This window comes from Echinops telfairi, unplaced genomic scaffold, assembly GCF_000313985.2.
Source record: "Echinops telfairi isolate 266 unplaced genomic scaffold, ASM31398v2 ScPeMD7_7458;HRSCAF=8496, whole genome shotgun sequence".
NCBI lineage: Eukaryota > Metazoa > Chordata > Mammalia > Afrosoricida > Tenrecidae > Echinops > Echinops telfairi.
Genome location: NW_022111358.1, coordinates 36,520,966 through 36,533,216, shown reverse-complemented (window position 1 = coordinate 36,533,216; position 12,251 = coordinate 36,520,966). Strand labels below are relative to the sequence as shown.

The window sequence follows — 12,251 nt, the reverse complement described above, 5'->3', positions numbered from 1 at the left end:
CCCTCCACAAAAAGGAGCACATCCGGGACTCGCGGAGAGGCGAGGCCTGAACACGCCCCCGCTCCAGACCCCGCCCATCGACGTTTCCAGCCGCGCCACTTGCCTCCTCCGCCCGCCAGGGGTCGCAGGCTACGAGAGCGCACTTCTCATTTAGCCCGTGCCCGCCCCTAACGGGCCCTCGTGTTCTCGCGAGAGGAAGCGCGAGGCCTGCCGGGAAGGATGCTCCGCGTCTCTTAGGTTTGCCAAAGATGGCAGCCCTGGAGGAAGAATTCACGTTGCCTGGAGTACCTTTGGGCTCCGGGCCAGACGGACTCCTCGGCGTGGAACAGAGCGACAAGGCCGATCAGTTTCTGGTGACAGACAGTGGCAGGACTGTCGTCCTCTATAAGGTGAGAGCGATAGGGTCGGGGCGTCCCTGCTGCCCCCTTGCCCCTCTGAGTGCGGAGCCGTAGGCTCGGGGTTTTTGTCAACTCGGGGAGGGCGGGGAGTCTAGAGAGCCGGCCTGGGTCGCTGAAGAGGACCAGAATCCCTCTCGGTCGTCTTCCTGGAAGGGAAGCTTGTTCCCGAGTTGTGGGACCGAGCACCCGAGGGCACGTGGGCTAGACTCCGAAGGGAAAGATAGCCGGTGCTTGGGCTCTGATCGGGGAGGGTCCTCCGTCACCCCCGCTCCCCGCTGGAGGGCCGAGTGGAGACTGGTTGGGAGGAAACCGGTTGGAAGCCCTGTGTTTGCACTTCTAAGTCACTGTTTGCACCCTCGGAGTGACCTCCTCTCTCCTGACCCCATCAGTGGGGAGCTACGGTAGGAGCGGGTCCCAGAAGAGAATCTTAGCATGGCCCTAATCGGAGAGATCTGAATGAAGGCAGATGGCAGGTTTCATACCTCTCTGGGACTGCCCTCGGGCGCTGTGCCCGCGATTCCAAAACATGCCCTTTTGAAAGAAAGTGTATTTAAGCCCACGGCGTCACTTTGAGGACTAAGGTGGAATTGCCCCAAGCCATGGTGTTTAGGTTACCTCGTGTGCCTGAGGAAACGGAGCAGTGAATAAAGAAAGACTGGGGATTGAGGTATTTGAAGTACGGTATTTGAATATACCATGGACTGAAAGCATCTGCCTGGAAGAAGTAGTGAGGCCAGAGTGCTCCTCAGAGTCGAGGATAGTGAGGCTTCCCGGTACATTGGGCGTGTTATCAAGGAGGAGCGGTCCCTGGAGGAGAAGAACAGCATGCTTGGATTGACACAGTGGGTGCAACCAGGAGCTCACGTGTAGCAGAGATTGTGAGGATGGTGCAGGACTGGGTCCTCTTTTGTTCTGTTACATAGCGGGTCGATTTTAGTCGGAACCAATTTGATGACACCCAACACCAACTATATACATCATCTGCCCTCCTCGGGGCACTATTGTGGCCCCCTTTGACAGCCTTTCGTTTGTGCCTCTCATTCATGCTGTGGAGTCAGGAGCTGAGTCACTCAGCAGCTGTACACCTCTCCCTCCTTCTCAGCAGAATACCTGACTCAGCACACTTCCAGGGAGCATTGCTTTCAGAGGCTAGTAGGAAGCGGTTGTTTTAATCTGACCACCTGGATGCCTTTTGCCCAGTCTTTAAGAACCAATTCTACTCTGAAGTTCTGGGGGGAGTTGGCAACAGTTCCCCCTCCTGGTGCCTGTTTTGACTTCCCGATGAAATGATACTGTTGACTTTTGCTGGAACTGTCTTTAGAGTTTTCAGTTGTGCAGTGCCCAGATTTAACAACAAACAAACTTGGGCTAATTACAACCGACAGGATCCCAGCTGTTTTGTACCAAAGTGTCTCTTCATTCAAAAGGCTGGTGATTATTGTGGCTTTCAAAGGCAAAGTGGAAACCATTTAAAATTGTGCTGCTTGTTTGTGTCGTTTGTTAATTTGTTGGGGTTCCCCCCCCCTTCATTTTAGGGACTTTGTTATATTGTTATTTTAAGGGTTTATTTCTCATTTTTAAAATGTGTTCAATGCCATTTTAAAAATGGCTTCTTTTACTTCGATTGTAAATTGAACAAGCTTTTCATGCCTCCAGTCGCTTTCATAGTATTAAATGCTGATCTTCCCTTTCATTAGGTCTCTGATCAGAAGCCCTTGGGGAGCTGGTCAGTGCAGCAAGGTCAAACTATAACGTGTCCAGCCGTGTGCAACTTTCAAACTGGAGAGTATATTCTTGTCCATGATAACAAGGTGGGTCTTCCATAGGCCAAATGTTGGTTTATTCGCTGTTCCTGCTTATCGAGTGTTTACATGGAGAATGGAGAGCCCCAGTGACACAAGGCTTTAGCACCTGACTGCCACTTGAAAATCTGACAGTTCAAACTCACCCAGTGGCTCTTGAAGGGGTAGGGAAACCGTGGGTCGCCTGAGAGGGCAGTGCTCCTTGACAAAGTCATCTGAATGTCAGCCGTTGCTCAAAGGCACGGAGAGCAGGGACACCAGGAGCAGAACAAGCCGAGAAAGGGCCACTGAAAACTGTCGCCAGTGTCACTGCTCAGCGACTGTTGATCGGAACCTAGCTCACCGGGTGCGCTTTCACTGAGAAGAAATAGTTTAGCTAAGAACAAGCCGCACCGTGGGGAGTTCCCCCTGTCTCAGGAGGTTGCTTCAAGTCAGAGCCGACTGGACAGCACCGACTGCCACCACCAGTGGAACACGGGTTTCATGGGATACCGCACGGAAATGTCGCGTAGTATGTGTTTACATGATGGGTAGGATACTTTCTGACTGTGATGTTTTGATTTTAAGGTTTTGAGGATATGGAATAATGAAGATGTGAGCTTGGATAAAGTATTTAAAGCGACAGTAAGTCTGACTTGCCCAATATATTAACTTACTGGGGAAATGAAACCATTTGTAATGTGTTATGTGTAGTCTATCACTGTGCCTCTGGGAAAGTAACCGCAAAGATTCAAATAAGTTCTTCGTTCTATTTCTCTTTTATAATACATCTTAGTAATGTGTCTTTCTTCCTGCGTTGCTGTAGTAGGAAATACAGGCTGTGTTATCACATGAGGTTGGGGGTTAATGCATTTATAGTTGTTTTCATCACTTTAGATGCCTGCGGTCTGCCCCTTATGGGACCAACTGAACCTCACTGTCCCCTACACGTAACTAGGGGGGATCACCTTTTCATTGTACCTTTCAAAAGTGGTGCCTAATCATGGGGGTGTTGGAGGGGACCATCTAGCTGTGCCCTTTCTACTACTGATGTCCTAAAGCCTGGGCATTAACCTTTCCTACCTACCTGTGACATGAGAGTCTCGGCTGAGGTTAATCTTGAAAGTTCCTTCCACTTCTGAAAAGCCTGATTTTAAGTGTAACTGGCATGTTGCGAAGTAGCACACGCTAGTGCTAATTCAGAAAGGATGTCTTTGCCACGTGGACCCTTGTCACTTGGATCCTTGCAAGGAGCACCATCTTGACTTGTGCACCACGGAGGTGTTTTTACCTCATAGAAAGTGCTCAGTGTCTTTTCTTGGACTTTCGGGCATCAGTCTTCATATAACACCAGAGCTGCTTTTAACTCTTCCTTGCCGGCTTTTTATGCGCCCCTCACCCCTGGGTTCGAGAGGACAGGTTCCAGCCTGAAATTCGGCATTGATCGTGTTAGAGCCAGTTTTACCACTTTAGGACTTAACTCTGTGAAAGGAGGGGATTAGATGAGCTAATAAGAGCTGCCGTTCGCTGAACGTCTTTTGTGCTTGAGGGGCTTGTTGACACTTCGTGTACATAGCCTGGCTATAGCGTTTTGTTACACCCTAACTGTGGACGTAGGGAAATTATGCTTCAGTCCCTTAGTGACTTCACATGCGGAGTTTACTGCGGGTCAAGGAGCCCTTGGTGGCACAGATGGTTGAGTTCTGTGCTACTAACCAACCTACAAGATTGGTGCCGTGGTAGAAAGACCTGGCAATCTGAATTCCGAAAGATGGCGCTTCGGGTGGCCATGCAGTTCTGCTCTGAACCACATGGGGCTGTCGTGAGCCACATTGACACTGGTAGCTGTGATGGGGCAGTGGTGGTGCTCTGCATCAAGCACTTACCATAGGCAGTGTGCTGTGCTTTTTCACGTGTGCCATGCACACAAATAATTTGCACACACACGTAGGAAACTACCGTGCGAGGTTTTGCACAAAACACATGGTGTGCATTGCTTGCCTGGAGAATAGTGAATGAGTTTGAAGTCTGCTGCCCTTAGAGGTGCTTAGAATTTTCGGTATTTTCGTCAGCTGAGGGTGGTGGTGGTGGTGGTGGTGGTTTTACTTAGTGAGCGTCAGAATCTGACAAAAACGGACTAATCCTTGTCATTTCTGGGAGAATTGTTCTCGATGCAAACCCATAGCTCTGGCTGTTGGTCACTACTGTAAAATCATTATTTTAAAAATCATCCTCTCTTTGTTTCAATTCAAAAAATTGTAAACACCATAAAAAGTCTGTCTAATATCTTAAAAAATCAGACCTGTGATGAGGAAGGTACATGGGCTGCTATAAAGATCTCCAACATAAGTTGTTAAGTGAAAAACTGTTTTTAAAAAGTGTATCTGGTGTGCTATTTTTGAAATAGTATACAGATAAATAGTTGTTTTTTAGAGGGAAACACAGGGAAGGATAAACCAAAAATTAATAAAGATGGCTTAGTGTCAGAGAAGGCGTGGCACAGAGTAGAGGGGAGAAGGAGCAGAAGTTAGACTTGTAAATGTGTTATTTTGTTGACTTGATGTTAGAATTATATATAATTGCAATGCCAAATTATATCAAAATGAAAACAAATTAGTGGGCTAAATCTTCCACAGTGTCCTTGTTCTCATTTTATGGGCGATGACTGTTTTGGACTACCCATTTTGATGTGCTCACGCTCTCTCAGTTGGCAGCTGAGGTGTTCCGGATCCATTCCGTACACGGGACGGAACCGCTCGTGCTGTTCAAGAGAGGGGCGGTCCGCGGCGTGGAGGCCTTGCTTGCAGAGCCGCAGCAGGAAGTCGAAGCTGTGATCTCCGACGAGGAGGCCATCAAGTAAGGGCCCCTGCGGTGGGTCTCCGCCAGCACACTCGCTCACTGCATCTTGTATATCAGCCTCAGTCTTGTTCTCAGTGTTTTGTCTCAAAAGTTTGTCCAAAGTGACAGAACTAGAAACCGCTTAGAAGACATTGGCCAAAATAACGTCTCCCCAGAGCCGGGGGTGGGGGGGGTGGGAGGGTGGGGGGGCGTGATTGAGGAGGTCTTCGGGGTCAGCTGAGTCCTGCCCCCATGCTTGACATTTAGGTCGTCAATGCTACTTGAATTCAAAGTGGGCAGTCCCCCGAGTCCAACATCTCAGTGTTCCTGCCCCATTGCTTTGCCGGCCAAGCTCACAAGTATTTCCCCTAAAGAAACATGTTCTTAGGGAGGTCTGGAGGCATCTGGGGTAGAACTGGGAAGGCGACTACTTGGAGGATGGAAGGAAAGTTAAGCCGGAGGGAGGACTTGCAGTTGGGCGGGAACAACGTAGGTGAAGGCCGAGTATAGCTCGCACCAACCAATGCATGCCCGGGATGGATGTGGCATGGTGGGGCGGGCGGTTGTGAGTGGGCCGGGCCACAATAACAAGTCTGGGTTTCCACGGCGCCCTGCTACAGACTTGCGGCTTGGACTGTGGGCCTTTTCACTGCCTGAGCCTCGGTTCCCTCTGTCACGTGGAGAAGGCAGCGGAAGGCGAGCGTCCTGTCTCCCTCCGAGCACTAGTCCCAAAGGCAACTGTGAGAACGGGCGGCGTGGCGAGTGCGTTTCAGAAGCGCTGTGTGTTGTTCATTCCCGTCTTGGAACTGTGCAACAAACGTTACCGACTTCAAGCCTCTGGAAAGTTCTACTGTTAATCAGCAGCATGTCTGGCAGAGAAAGACCTACCGTATATACTCGTGTATAAGCTGAGTGTTTCAGCACTTTTTTAATGCAGTTTTTGTGGTACAATTGGGTGCCTCAGCTGATACTCGGGCCGGCTTCTACTCAAAAATATACGGTAATTCCCTGTGGAATATAGTGTGAGAAGCAGCAGGCACAGTGTTTTCTGAGATGGCTCTTCTCAGAAAACGCACACTCATTATTATCAAGTTAATTCTGACTCAGTGCCCCTGTAGGACAGGGTAGAACTGCCTCTGTGCGTTTCTGAGATTGCATCTTTACAGGAGTGGAAAGCCGTGTCTTTCTCCCATGGAATGGCCATGGCTTTGAACTGCTAACCTTGTGGTTAGCAGCTCAACATCTCTCCAACTCTTTAAAAAAAAAAAAGGTTACTAAAGATACTCTCCTAAATGCCAATTAACACTATGTTTTTCCCAACTGGTGGTTTTGTATTTTTATAATTTTATTTTTATGGTTTTCAGATGGACCAAGATCTTCATGGTATTTAAGCACCCGATTTTACTTTTCATTACTGAAAAAGTAAGTATCTTCTGTTCCTGCACTATTAAAATCACAGTATTTAAGACTAGTGTTTCTCTCAGATTTTCCCCCGTCTTTTTTGTTTCCGTATGAGAAATTCTGTGTGTGTCTACGGCCGATGTTTTAGCTTGTCGTCAGCAGAATTTGAGGAAGTCAGTGGGGTCACAGAATGAGGCAGCAACTGGTTTTAGCTGTGTAAGTTGCTTGTTGACATACACAGGCACCTCTGCTCTGTTCCCGCAGCATGGAGCCTACTCTGCGTATGTGCACGTGCTCTCCTCTGGGGCCTCCAGCAAGTACACGCTCGCACTTGGCCGCGAAGACAGGTCTGTGCTGCAGAGCTTCGCAGCCTCTGTGGATCGGAAGCGCATCTCTCTGATCACATTCAGTAAGATGGTTTTTTTTCCCCCTCGTCAATTTTCAGGGCTTGTATATAAAGAAACAGGAGGGTGTATCCAACACACCATAGAAAAAATGGAAGTAAAGGGTACGGGAACTTTTCACGGGCTGTCTAGCCCCTCGTGCTGAAAGGTGTCAGGTACTCTGACTTAGACCCTTGGGTTGGCCTGTTTTCTCTGCTGTCCCGACAGTTTGCCGTATTGGGTGCCTTTGAGTCCGTCCTGCCCCGCGCCGCGGTCTTACAGACAACAGAACAGAGCCCCACCCGGGCCTGCGCCACCCTCGCCAGTACTCTTAGGTGCAGCCACGGTGTCAGGCCCTCTTGTTGAGCGTCTTCCTCTCTTTCACCGCCCCTCTACTTGACCAAGCGTGATGTCCATCCCCAGGGACTGCTCTCTCCTGACATGTCTGAAGTATGTGAGTCCTGCCTCCTTGCCCCTAAGGAGCGTTTACCGGAAGCTGTCAGCACCGTTCATAAAACATACCGCCACCGCACCGCACACGGGAATGCTCACCATAAAGCCCGCTCCCTTGTTGGCATAGTCAGTGGGACCTGAAAGCTCTGAGGTGGCCCTAACATTGGGTGTGCCTTTCTACGGGACTAGACAGACGTGCCAAGAGAAGGACAGCCACCTTGGCCTGAGCCAGCTGGCACCGTGCCGGTGTTTATACTGCCTCAGACCCGATGGATGGTCTAGACCCCAGGCTGAAGCCTTAAGGGTTTGGAGAAAAGCCTTTTTGTGTCCCCTTTTCTGACTTCTTTTGTTGTAAAGTCACAAAGGGGTGGGGACAGTTCCACATCGTCACAGTTAAAGTTCTTGCGGAAGAGGCCTTAGGCAGGCACTTTGGCCTTTGCTTAGGAAGACCAGCTCTCTACCCGTGACCAGTCGTGCACGTTCATTATGGAGTGGAAGGTCGCAGGCTGTTCTAAGATCCCAAGTGATGCGGTGGGTTAAGCACTGGGTTAAGCACGGGGCGGTCAGTTGCCGAGTGGGCCGTTCGAGCCTACCCACTGCTCTGTGAAAGGAAGGTGAGGCTGCTCCTGAAGGGATCTAGTCTTGGCAACCCTGAGGGACAGATCCGCTCCGTTCTGTTCTCCCTGTGCTGCTCAGAGTCGGAATGGACGGCATGACAGTGTTGGTTATGTCTGGGCTTCATGGGCCTTTTGTAAAGGAGTCGGAACCAAAGGGACCTGTCGATCTTCACACAAATCTGCCCAAGTGCAGCCATGACACGTGACCTTCGGTGCGATGGAGTCTCAAGAACCGTAACACAGAAAACGCGAAGTTGTACCTGCTGAAGGGCGTGTTTTCATGTCTGATTTCTGCTCACACTGGCACACTCCAGGGATGTCGGGGTTTAACTTCCTGGCTATTACGACATCCCGTGCTGAGATTTTATCACCAACACCCCTCTCAATTGCAAGTTTGTCGTATAGTCTTTAAGGGATGTTGGCATGGGGGTAACTTTTGTCTTAATCTTTTATCACTTTGGTAAGATTGGTTCTTCGAGGTTATTTTTTTTAGCAACTGTGAACTTTTTTTAAGTTTTAGTGGCATATACTTCACATATCATAATTTAAATCGTTTGGTTGTATTAAGAAGAGTTGTGCAATCAGCACCATGATCAGTTTCAGAACATACCGCTTGGTAATTATATTTTAAAACTAGTGGGTATAACTCCAAATAGAGAACTATCTTTTGTAATACTTGTTTCCAACAGGCTCCGATGGGTGTATATATGAAACCCTGCTACCAACACATCCAAGTGATCCGGGAAAAGACCAGGTGGCAGTCAGGTCGCTGGTGATCAAGGGCATCGTGTCTGAGAAAGCTCAGAGTGGCGTTGCCCTCAGCATCCTGGACCGAGATCACCTGGCAGTCCTGGGAACACCGCTGTCAGGCGGCAAAGGTAAGGCATACGGGCAGTTTGGAAGCCTGTGGGACTCCCCCTTCAGAGTGCTGCTTTCCGGGTTCTCGGCTCTCTGTTGCCGCTCTGGTGCAGTCTCTTTCTGCTGTACTTGAATTCTTCCCAGTGCTTCCCACCTGGTCCTCACTGGGCCTTTGACTTCGTCTTGGATACATTGATCGCTGTGAAACCTTCTTCAGAACCTGTGCCATCCCATAGGCAGTTGGAATGCAGGCCTCGCAGCAAAGGGTGGGATTCACAGCTTGGTGGCCTGTCACAGTGTGTAAAGCGCCTGGGCCTGGACTGCGGGAGGTGCCAGGGCCACTGGTGTGCTTCTCCTCTCTGACTTCTGAGCACGGCTTTCACCGCCGCCACACACGCACTCACAGACTCGTGCTACATCACAGAGAACACGTTCAGGCATGCCTACACGTCGAGTTCAGAATCTGTGTGGCATTTGCCTGCCTCCCACCCCCCCCCCACCCCCAAGGTCTAGCTTCCACCTGCCTTTTCAGCCTCTGCTCCCTCCAGGCCTTATGAGACCATTCGTGAACTCCAGGTTCTGACACTGCACAGTGGGAATGAAGCTCTTTTCTTTTTTCTTTCTTTCTTTTTTTTTTTTTTTGGTCAGGCAAGATTTTTTTCAAGGGACTTTATCCAAGAACTTGAAAGCACAGGTATTTTCCACAAAGGAGAGTGGTGGGAAACTGGGAAGCGAAGGCAGCCCTGCCCACGGTATTCCAATGCACACGTTCTCAACTCCTGAACTGTCTCTTACCATGGAGCCATTTCACCATCCAGGGGAACAGCCACACCTGGCCCGCCGGGACTCCTGGCGACCCATGTGTGTCAGCACAAAGACTGTGTGTTCCATGAGATTTGCAGTAGCTGTTGTTTTGTTTTGTTTCTTAATTGGGTCACCAGGCCTTTCTTCCTCGTGCCTGTAGGTAGGCTCAAACTAACCCCTTTGGTTAGCCACCAAGCCGTCCTGTACCAGGTGTTTTACTTTTATTAGCTTTTGTATTGTTTAATTCTCCCCACGGCCCTCTGAGAGGATGTAGTTAATGTCCTTTGCAAATCGGGGAACTGAGGCACATAAAGTTACGTGACTGAGTCAAGCAAGTTGACCGTGAGGCTTTCAACCCCCCCCATGAGCCCTGCCCTGTCATGCCTTTGCTTGTCAAGTTGATGTTTGTAGTTGCTGGAATCTCGATTTGTTGCGCTGCGGTGGCTTGCAAGTGGCTGGGATGCTTGATGCTGGGCCGTCGTAGTTCACATGGCAACAGGGTGCACAGGATCTAGCGGACCTTCCAGACCCAGACAGACTAGTTTCTTGTGCACAAGATAGTTATGTACGTATTCCCTCTCCACAAATACTCACATACCATATACACATTGGCGCGCATTATTTTTCACTTAATACCTCGACGGTCTCTTCACGCCAACGTACTCTTCCTTTTTGTTGCATGGACGGCCCCTAATGTGTTTCATCCCTTCCCTGGCATTGCCCACTAGCCCTCCATTAGGTCAGGCCTCTGCTCAGAGCACATGTTCCCTACAACCTTTCCTGAGCCCTTCAGCCTGCAGCGAGCTCTCGGCTCCTTCCGTGCTGGTTTCTGTTCCTAGCAATGCGATGCATAGGGGCTTTCCTGTGACCACTGCTTCAGAGCAGCGAGTGTTTACGCCGGGACTGAGTGTACGTCCTCTTTACAGACTGCCTCTCAGTGTGGAACATCAAATTCCAGACACTGCAGGCCTCGAAAGAGTTCCCACAAGGGACCAGCGGGCAAGTAAGTAGCTATACTTGGGGAACTGTTTCACATAAAAGTCTTTTTGTATCTGATATAAATACGCTGTCATTTCAGAGGTAAGTATTTCTCAGTTACTAATTAAGGTAAGCAGTTAAGATTTTCCCTGTAAGATTAATGTGAATGGTTTCCTTGGGTTTATCACTTTAGAAGACTATAAGCTATAGAGCAGGTGACAATAACTAGCTAGTTATTGGATCAACTGTATTTTTTTAATGCTGTTTGATTTGCACTTTTTAATTTGAACTACACCCCAGCGCTGTGCCTTTGCCTTCGTAACTGAAACCATTCCTGTGGGATTATGGGAAATCATTTACAATGCTCGAATGGGAGCTGAGCAGCCTGTGAACTTCCTCGGGCCCTTCTGCTGCTGTGGCTGCTGCCGCGCCACCTTAATTCTTTGGAGCAAAGGTGCGCAGTCAGCGTGGGTTGTTTAGTGAATTGGAATTCAAAAGACTGAATCAAGACAATGTGGCATTGATCCCTGTCGCGAGAGGATACTTTGGTGAGTCTTGCTGGCATGCTGAGGCACCTGGGTGGCACAGTGGTTACGTTTTGGGCTGCGATCCAGAAGGCCAGCATTCAAACCACCCGCCGGCTTTCTGCTTCTGTAGACTGCCCCACAGTCTGCCCCTCGGCTCGCTGTGAGTCGGTGCTGCCTCGATGGCAGCGCGTGTGGGCTGTCTGGTTTCCCTGGGCATACTACATGTAATTCCGATCTATAGCTAACAGGATTCTAACAAAACCAACCTCTCTACAAGTCCGCCATTCTCACAAGCAGATTTTTGTTCACAATCAATATTTTTAAAATTGAATCATTATTATCTTAAAACAGAAGCCATTTAAAATGACTTTTTCATGTAACGCATAACAGTTCGCTTTGGTAATTATATGTTCCTAGATGCGTAATACTGATGGTATTAGTTATTTCAAATTATATGTAGTCTTATTTTTATGATTTGAAGAGGTCATTTAAATTATGCTAGGGTTACCTATACTAAAAATCCTTAAATTATACTGCTCAAGGGGGTGAATTATATGGTATATGAATTTCAGACAGTTCCTGGATTAGAAACTAGTTTTGTGCCTGGTTCTGTCTTTGAGTTTGCAGGAAAGCCTAAATAATTCGGTACAGTTCATAACTAGCGTCAGTCAAAAACATGCTGTAGTGAACTGTCTAGTACGCCTCTATGTGCATTAAACAGATTAAAGAACTACTTACACGTACAGTAAAGCATTTCTAACATGACGCAGTGACGTAGTGCTTATGATCTACAATCAGTGCTCATGGAAGCAACAGATCAAAGGACACGTTCCACTGGGTGAATCTGCTGCCCAGGACCTCTGTGAAGTGTGGCAAAGCAGGGGTGCCCCTTAGGGGCGCATGTGGATCGTGCTAGTGAAGGCATCTGACAAGCGCCTCAGACGAGGCTGCTGCTCATGGACTTGGGACGTGCTGCCAGGAAAGACCAGCCCCAGAGAAGGCCACCGTGCTTAGCACAAAGAGGGCAGCACAAAGGAGAGGAGGGCCCTCGGCAGGTCGGGCGGCGTTCGGTTCTGCGGTGCGCAGGGTCTCTGAGCCAGAGCCGACTCCAAGGCACCTAACGGCCACCGGTGTAAGAAAGCTCGGCCACACATCCAGGTAGCTGCCCATGTGAGGAAGAAGCTGCCCACTCCTTGGTCTTCCTGGGATTGGG

The 12,251-nt window shown here is 49.2% G+C and overlaps 1 protein-coding gene across 1 annotated transcript in view; it reads left to right on the top strand.

Annotated features, from left to right (window-relative positions):
- The first annotated feature begins 232 nt into the window (after positions 1 to 232).
- NOL11 (nucleolar protein 11) overlaps positions 233 to 12,251 on the top strand; it is a 20,532-nt gene continuing 8,513 nt past the window's right edge. The window contains exons 1-8 of the mRNA XM_004707281.2: positions 233 to 389; positions 2,096 to 2,209; positions 2,768 to 2,824; positions 4,887 to 5,035; positions 6,382 to 6,439; positions 6,683 to 6,827; positions 8,561 to 8,749; positions 10,460 to 10,536. Of these exons, the coding sequence (XP_004707338.1) occupies positions 249 to 389; positions 2,096 to 2,209; positions 2,768 to 2,824; positions 4,887 to 5,035; positions 6,382 to 6,439; positions 6,683 to 6,827; positions 8,561 to 8,749; positions 10,460 to 10,536 (930 nt within the window). The 5' untranslated portion in view covers positions 233 to 248. The remainder of the gene's footprint in view (positions 390 to 2,095; positions 2,210 to 2,767; positions 2,825 to 4,886; positions 5,036 to 6,381; positions 6,440 to 6,682; positions 6,828 to 8,560; positions 8,750 to 10,459; positions 10,537 to 12,251) is intronic.